The sequence below is a fragment of the Chaetura pelagica genome, unplaced genomic scaffold (genome assembly GCF_000747805.2).
Source record: "Chaetura pelagica isolate M959 unplaced genomic scaffold, ChaPel_1.0 scaffold281, whole genome shotgun sequence".
In the NCBI taxonomy this organism is placed as follows: Eukaryota; Metazoa; Chordata; class Aves; order Apodiformes; family Apodidae; genus Chaetura; species Chaetura pelagica.
The window spans coordinates 98154-106919 of record NW_009952058.1 but is presented as its reverse complement, the minus strand read 5'-3'; the positions used below and the strand labels follow the sequence as shown (position 1 = coordinate 106919).

Here is an 8766-nt window from a genome sequence, read left to right as displayed (position 1 = left end):
GGAAAGATAATTGTTTGCTTTCTGTTACTGTGGAGGATTGCCTCCAAAAAGGACAGTTTTGTAGTATTTTTTAGAAATAATTAGATTGTCTCTTTAAAGTCCTCTGAAAGATCATGCTGATCTTGAATCCCATAAGAGGAAATGTTTTGTTTCCAACGGTAAAAGATGTCATGCAGAGCTTTGTGATCTGTATTTTTCCAGAGTTGAGTAAATTTCAGCTATTCACAGAAAATAATTTGAGCTTTAACATACCACAAATTTGAGCTTTGGACATGACAATCTAGGACTTGGGCAACTAGGCAATAGAGCCCGAGGTGTCACTTTGACATAAATAGTGGAGGAAGCAAGCAGCTGCATCCTGTACCAGTTGCAGTCACTCTCATCAGCGTCACATCATGTAAATTACAGTAATCCATTCTAGAGATGACAGAGATACAGCTGGGCATGCAGCTTTATTAACTGTGAGCTGGAAGTGAGAGAAGGTTAATTTTTCAGTGCCCCTCCATATGAGGTCATAGAGCAGCAGGGTAGGGGGTGTGGTTAGTGATACCCAGATGCTGGAAGAAAGGGCAGGAATATTAAGAAAGGAGTATGAGATGTAGGAAGTGTAGATGAGGGAGGAAAAAGAGAATAAGTAAGTGCTCATGCTGGTAATATCAGCTCCTGATCTGGTGTAATTGTTTAGGAAGGACAGCATGGCACTTCCTATCATGAGGTGTTAAACCTTTCTTGTAAGTACTGTAACACTGAGGATTTCTGGCGACTTAAGTTTGGTGGGAGTCAGTCACAATTAAGGATTTGTAACACTTGTCCTCTCTCCGTTGAAGGCTTCCAAGTTTTGTATATTCCCCTTTCCACTCCCATCACTTCAGTCTTTCTTACACTGAGGTTGAAGCATTTTATTTTCACTTAAGAGACATCCTCTTTCAGATTTTTTTCACATCTTAGGATTGTGTCAGCAATTGCTGTTTGCAGTATATTATTGAGAGCTGAAGCTATAACATCTTGTGATCTCTTCCATGGTTTTGCAGAGATCCTGAAGAGCAAAATATTTGATTGATACAGACAAAACAGGTTCAGTCTCTAGAACACCATTTATCCAGTACTGCTTTGAATATTACTGAAAAAATTATGCAGATATTATAGTGTTAGTGTTGGGCTGCTTACCGTTGCTATTTTAGGATTATTTTGCCTGAATTTTTGCATACTGCTTTTTAATTTTCACAGTTATGCTAAACCTCTGAAAGAAGCAAGGTGCTAAAACAAATGAAGGAGAAATAATTTCTTTGTAGCTCTAATTCTAAATTTCTACAGTGGTAGAATCTCTGTGCGAAAGGAAACACAAATGTCAGATAGTCTTCTGGAATAGATTTTCCACACAAACATGAATATCTAGAAATCAAATCGAAATTCCTACTTGTCTTGTTGCCCTTGCTTAAAAAATTATTGTTAACTGTCTGAGGAAAAATATGCAGGAAACTTAAAAATTGGGAACTTAGCATTAAAAGCTATGAGGTAATTATTGCATTTCATACAAGATATATAGTCTACAATATCTTGTGGAGCAAGATTTCATGTTTATAATAGATGTGAAGTGTTCTTTTATCTTGTCATTACTTAATTAAAACTTCATGGTACATTCTCTCAGGAAATCTGCATATCAAAAGTCATATAAACCAGAATTACTGCAAATATGACCTAAGAAGTAGACCAAAAAGGCAATAAAGGAAAATCCTTCTTTGAAGGTTTTCATTACAGTTGTACTTTATCTCCTCTAGGCTCTCTTTCAAATTCCTTTTGGATATTCTGTCTTCGCCTATTTTCATTCTGTCCCCTTACATTATAGTTACTAATGTTCCTGGATCTGAGGTGAAGGTAGAGTTACTTCAAGACAGCAACTGTTATTTTCATAGTCATCCCATCGTGAAGCTGCCAAGTAATGCTTTGTTTACTCCTTTTTTGTCTGTGCTCTCATACATTGGCTGAACATGTTTTCCATGCTGTGTGCCAGCCCATCTAGTCTTGGGAGAACGAGGCTGAAAGTCTTCTTGGTTTAATAAGTAATAAATTACTATTTTTTAATTATAAAAACAAATAATCTTATATTGCATTCCTAGTTGCTCTGCCTTGCAAAGGACAAGAACTAGAAACTCATCCTGGCACACTTGCACAGAGATCCTGGCAACTGAGCCTAATATTTAGAAGCCTACATAGTGCTTCCAGAAGCCATTGGCTAGCACTGCATTAAGGAAAACAGAAAAACTAACAGTGTTATTTTGAGCCACAAAATGTGCACATAAATGGAGTTGCAGTTACATCTGTTACCAAAAACTGTCTTTTTAGGATAAGTGGAATTTTTCAGTTATATTTAAGATTTATGCACAGACTGCACAGACAGGGTTGGATTTCTGAACCAGCAATTTAAATTTTTTGTATTTTTTTTTTCTCTTTCATAATCTTTGCTGGGCAGAGCTTTGGAATTACTTTACTTTTCACAACTGCAAGTCTCAGATCTGCATGTGGTTTAACTCACCAGAGATACTTCTCATTTCACAGCCTATGCTGGAAGGAGCAATACTGTACAAAAGCAGAACAGATATGGGTCGAGTAAGAACAATGACGTTTTCCAAACCAGTTTTGCTTATGTGTGTACTAATGTTTGCCAGGTGTCTTGGTAGTTGTCACCAGTGAATGGTGCAGTTAAAAGTGGACATGGAAAAATTGTTGCATTTTCTTTTTCTTTAGGCTGCATGTTCACCTACATGTAAAATAAACTGCTTTTCGCTTGCACTGTATTTCTTGAGAACGGTTGTTCATTTTAATTGCATTTTAGCCATGGTTTTGAACCAGGAGAGTTTGACATACAAAACTTTCAAAGTGCACAAGTGAAAATATCAATGTATACATATTTCAACTTTAAAAGCTACTAGCCTTGTTTTCTTGTTTTGCTTTTTAAAGTATAGTGAGAACACAACAGGAGTAATTGATAGTTTTTTTGCTTCAGTGATCTTTAGCTTACTGTGCCTAGGCATGACTGATGTGAAATGTGTATGCATTGTAGGTATGTATATAGATAGATGAACTGGTCTTGTAAGTATTTTGGGAATGGGAAAAATTCGGTGAATGTCCTCTGTAAATTTCATTCAAGAAAATTCTGAACAGTTGAGCTATTCAGGTGTGTCAAAATGCGAACCTCGCTGTTGGACCATGTTTTTTCCCGGTATTTTTCCCATACCCTTGCATTTTTCCTCCACCAGTGAGACTGTGGTGCTGAGGCACAGGGCACAATTTGCTTCCTGTCCTCAGGTGAGCAGGGCATTGTTTCTCAGAGACAGGAAAATAAGATTTTCTCTGGCCCTGTCTTCTGCACTATCTGGCCAAAGTCTTCTCAGCACAGTGCCATTCCTACCAGCTCCTGCCTATGTATAAGATGTATGTTCTACGGCTGTTAATGTGGAAGTGCTGCTGTAGTATATGCATTATGTTTGCTAGATGGGATTTGTTAATGCTGGATGCATGAAAATCATTGCCTGGCACTCTTAGGAGAGGGCACAAATGACAGATTGTCCATCACTGTATTTCATCATCATCTTCCTGCCTGTGCAGCTATATGGAACTCACCAAGAGTCTGAGCTGCCATTTTTAGTGACCTTAACTTTTTGTTTCATGTTTAGTGAAGATATCTTCACTCTTGTTGTAGCTGTTTATTATACTTTAGCAAATACTTTGCCAGGTGCCTCTTCAGTGTCAGCACAGGAAAATACACAGAACACTTTTGAGATCAATGTCAACTGTGACTTTAGTGCCTGGAACATCAGTAGTGATCGTGACCAAAATTCTAGCATAAGAATATCAGTTTGTTTCCTAGCTGGAAAGAGATGTATCCTATCCAGCTACCTCAGTGGTATCTTCAGCAGAAGGGCAGTACTAGACCTGGGGTCTAGTTTGTTACCGTGCAGTATTGTCATAGTCATAATGTTTGCTGTGATCCCTAGATTGCTTACTGACTTAAAAAAAAGTACAGTCATCATCATTAAAAAGTAGGGCAGGGAAAGATCATGCTTCCTTGTAGCTTTCAAAGATCAGTGACAATGAAATTTGGTAGCAGCAGAGAGTAGTAAAAGAAAGAGCCTAATGTCCCTTAATAATCACTATCTCTGATGAGGCAGTTTTGTCACTTCCTAGACCAGTGATTGACAACAGCTTTATCCAATATTTATAACCAAATTATTTCTGGAAACTAATTTGACTTACTCATGGTTTTCTTTTTTTCCTCAAAAATGTATCTGGCACTGGGAGAAAAGCAGCTGCTGATATTGAATGTTTCCATGGTTCTGCTTACTGTATGGACAGTGTCTTATTTTAAAGAATATCAAACGGATAGTATAATATGATATCTTATGAAGCAGGGCATTTTTTCTCCCTCCATATATTCTTGCACATCACCAGAACTCAGGTTTCATCTTTTGGTTGTTTTTAGGTGTAAAATGATGTGGACTAACCATGCGGCTTTTGCCAAGAAGTAAATAATAATTCTGATGTCAGATCAGATGCCAGGTTTGCGAGGGCAGCACTGCAGTCATTGGCTGACCAAGTGAAAAAATAATTCCTTGGTTTAGATTCTTGAGGGAGTATTGCTTGCACGTCACAATTTTCACAGTGAAATTAATGCTAAGGCCCACTTAAAAAAAAAAAAAAAAAAAGCCTACTAAAAAAGAAGCATTGATGCCTTTCCCCATAGCACTGTGATTATACAAGATGTTATTTTCAAAGTAAATCCCACAATCTGTCCTGCTTGTATTTTTGGAGTCTTTGATGACCAAATGTTTTGAATTGTGAAGGGTAGTTGTGGTTGGTTTAAATTTTGCACAAAAGCACATGTGGGGTCCATGTGTAACACATCTAAACCTTTATATTAAAACCTATCAGTTAATGCTGGGGCACATGTAGATATACCACACTGTCATTGCTGACAACATTTTGAAAACCATGCATTCACATTAAAGCACTCTAACTTTCTAACACAATGGATGAAGAATGTACTGTTGTGCCAGTTATACCACTACTGCTGTTTAAGCAATATTGAGTGTAGATCAGAAAAGCTTTCCACTCTTTAATAATTAGGTTGATGAGAATTCCCACATATATCATAGATTGAAGACCATTTAGCTTTTTAACAACTTGATTCTCTGTTAGCAGTACCTCTCAAAGCGTTGCGGTTTTCTGAGAACTCTCTCATACTGTCTTTGCCTTTTGGGACATCTCTGTCCTAGCAGTTCTTTAAAGATACAATTCACTGTCCTTTTTTTCTAGGAAATGGTTAAATAACACAGCTTAGGAAGGAGAAAAGGGCAGAAATAACCACTCTGCCTAACTGAAGTAGATGGACAGCCTCACACTGCTAACCTGATCAGAATGACCTGGGTTTTGGCATTATTCACTGTATTACAAAGTTTTACTATGTGGGAAAAGAATAAGAAGTCTGGAAACATATCCCTAAAACGTTTTTTTTAAAAAAGAATACTTATTACTAGAAAATTCCATCTTGAAAGGGGGAGGAAGAGGTTTTGGTGGTTTGAGCCCTCTTTCATCATTTAGGATGTCAGAAGAATAATAGCCTTGTGTTACAAGCCATTGCTTTGCTAACTCTGCACTTCTGTGGCCTCATATACACAGTAAGTAATTCTGCTTTTTGTAAAGATTCTGTGTACATCCTTTCTGTGGAACATAGGTTGCCAGCTGGTTGGTCTGAGCAAGAATGAGAGTGCTCATTAACTGAGTAAGCTAAAGAAAATACAGGAAACAAGGGAAGGCTTTTTGGAAGACTGCTTGCAAAAGAAATTAATAGCTCTGTTGGATAAGGACCTTTGTCGCTCTCAGAGAAGCACAAGGCTCTCTCTAGTGACTTAAAGCTCTACAGTTAACAATGTGTCATATGGAGTGAGTTAAATGGAATTTCTAATCCTGCTAGATCAAGACATTTCATGAACTTTGGTGGCTCTAGAAAGGAGATGTCTCCCTTAAATCTCTTGCTGTATCTTAGTTTGAATCTTATCTGCTCTGGCTGCAGGATTCTTTCATACATTATTTGTTCCTAAGGACAGAAAAAATATTGAATCTATGTATAATACAATGTGCACACGTAACAGAATGGTAGCAGCAATGAGTTTTGCAATACACTGGAAGTTGACAAGATTCCTGGAATTATGAATCACAGTTTACTTCAAATATGACATATTGTAGAACCAGCCAGTACTAGATGCTATGGGTTATGGGTTATTGGTTTATTTGTTATGGGTTTATTGGTGTTATGGGTTATGGGTTTATTGGTGCTGTATATTTTGTAAAAGATGCTGTGCTGTGTGTCACTTGTGCAAAAACAGAGAACTATCCAGAAGGCTGTGCATGCAAATGGTAGTGCAATTCGTAAAAGTTTAAAGTCTCATTGGAAAGCAGAGGCCAATCAAACGTTATTTTCAACAGGGATGGCAAAAGAAATGGGCAGGGAATGAAGACAGGAAGGAGGAAGCCCTTTCAACTACTCTAAAACTGGTAGAACTTGCCCTGGGGCATGACCTGCAAAGAACTGCACTTGGTCTAGTTAATGAAATAATATGGGTGCATGTATGTCTATTGAGAGGGGGAGTTAAAAGTAAGAAGAGGCAGCATGAGGAGTTCTTTGCAGCAATACTTACTGAATTTTCCTAACAGCACCCAGGAGTCGTCTCCAGAACCGTTTGCTCTTTCACCTGGCACATAAGGTATGATGTCTTTTCTTCACTTGTGCTATGTTTGTTTTCTTTTCATTTGGGTAATGCGTAATTCAGGCTGGCAACCTGGCACAATAGTTAAAATGTCTGTGATGGTGTGAGAACAAACATTTTCCAGAACCACTCTACTGTATTCAAATGTGGAGGAGAAAGTAAGTGTGAAAATATGACCTCAGAATAGATGCCCTCAGCATGAATCTAAAGAAAGTCTTACCAACTTATTACAACTTACGTGATGGTATTTTTGATCACAAGGAACCTAGGATTTGAATAAAAAGCTTATAAGTCACTATTTTTCATTTTCTTTGAAGTGTACTAAGTTTTTCTAAATTGCAGCTGTCTTAGCAATTTGAACAAAATGGTCTATATACTAGTTCTGATCCTCCTAAGTAATTCAGTATCCAAGAAGTAATACTGTTTATAGCATGAAATTTATTTTTACTTTAATAAAAATGTAATGCTTATTGCGCTTATCACACATAGCTGTGTCTCTTTAAATTTGATAAAGAGGAGTTGAATAATTCCTAGTTCATGTAGTCTTTGGAAATGTTGGGGTTTACAAAATGATGAAGCCCACTGCTGTTCTGCTAAGCAGCTTCTCTTGCTTTTGTATTGGAGTATCATGTTGTGACTAGCTCAAAGAGGGAGGAAAAGGATTTAACAAAAATCAAGCAGATAAATAAAAAAATTCGGAGATAGAATTTGTATATAAGAAAAAGTCACAATTATTGTTGAATCAGCAGAACCAGCAAAGGAAAGCACTGGAATAAGTGATTTGAGCAGACTAATTAGGTGAATAGCCTCAACTTTAGTATAGTAATACAAATATAATAGGTGTGTTTAACTCTGTTCCTTGTTTTTATCCTTGTGTGTGTGTTATGCTTTTAAAAGCAAACCATTTTGTTAAGAAACTGGAGTTTTAAGGGAAATGTTAGTGGTGTAAAGAGGGCTTGTGAAAATCCATGCTGTTGTGTTGGCAAGCCTTGCATTTTTCTGCTATCCATGAGAAATAAAATTTGGATCTACAAACAACAACATTTCTACTGGCTCAAACAAGCACCATCATATCTTGTGTTGCAAAGTTCTGTTTGTGAAGTAATTAATTCAGTTCTTCTCTTCTAATCCATCAACACACTTGACACATAATTATGCCTAAATCACATCTTAAAGGAAAATATGTATGTAGTTTTAGCCTCAGGTTTATCTAGTTTCAACTGGTCTGCCTCTTTAATATTTAGTTTTCTCCACTGGTCAAATTAATTTTTAAAGTAATAGAGTTTTTCCAGATGTTTAATATGAATTATGTTTCCCAGAAAGGACAAACCTAATCAAGCTAATTAATTTAGGTTTGGTTGTTTTTTTTTCTTATCAATCTGTTCTGAGAATGTGTCACACTCTTTTTTAGTTCAATGATGAGAAGAAACTGATGAGCTCTCACCAGAATCTGCAAGACATTACGGAAGATCAGCTTAGCTTGGCATCTATCCACTACATGCGGACCCACTACCAAGAAGCTATTGATATCTACAAGCGCATTCTTCTTGCAAATCGGTGGGCATACCCACTCTAAGCCTTACTGCAGCATCTCTGATACTGTTGGTGTTTGAATTCCATTTAGCTACCTGGGTTCTGAAAGTAGGAATTTTCCCTAGTTGCTATGTCCCTTTTCCACCACAACATGCGCAACTTGCAGCCCCCTAAATTTTCTTTGTTGCAAATCATTATTGACAAATGCATGTTTAAAAAGAAGTCTGTTCTTTGTTGCATTCTTTTAGTGAAATTTTAATGTTACTCATTCTGAGAACTTTTAAAATATTTTTTTTATTACTTATTTCTTCGGAAATTATATATGGTTATGTACCTACTTGGTCTTTTTTTTCCCCTCTCATGGCAATTATCTTAACCCTTACTTGTGATTACTGACTTACCCTTCACCTCTTATCTAAGGAGTATTCAGTTCTCAGTTTTCAGGTAGAGTTCCTTACATTCCGTTAAG

The 8766-nt window shown here is 37.0% G+C and overlaps 1 protein-coding gene across 1 annotated transcript in view; it reads left to right on the top strand.

Annotated features, from left to right (window-relative positions):
• TTC26 (tetratricopeptide repeat domain 26) overlaps positions 1-8766 on the top strand; it is a 48225-nt gene that overhangs the window by 7870 nt on the left and 31589 nt on the right. The window contains exons 4-5 of the mRNA XM_010003915.1: positions 6712-6761; positions 8176-8321. Of these exons, the coding sequence (XP_010002217.1) occupies positions 6712-6761; positions 8176-8321 (196 nt within the window). The remainder of the gene's footprint in view (positions 1-6711; positions 6762-8175; positions 8322-8766) is intronic.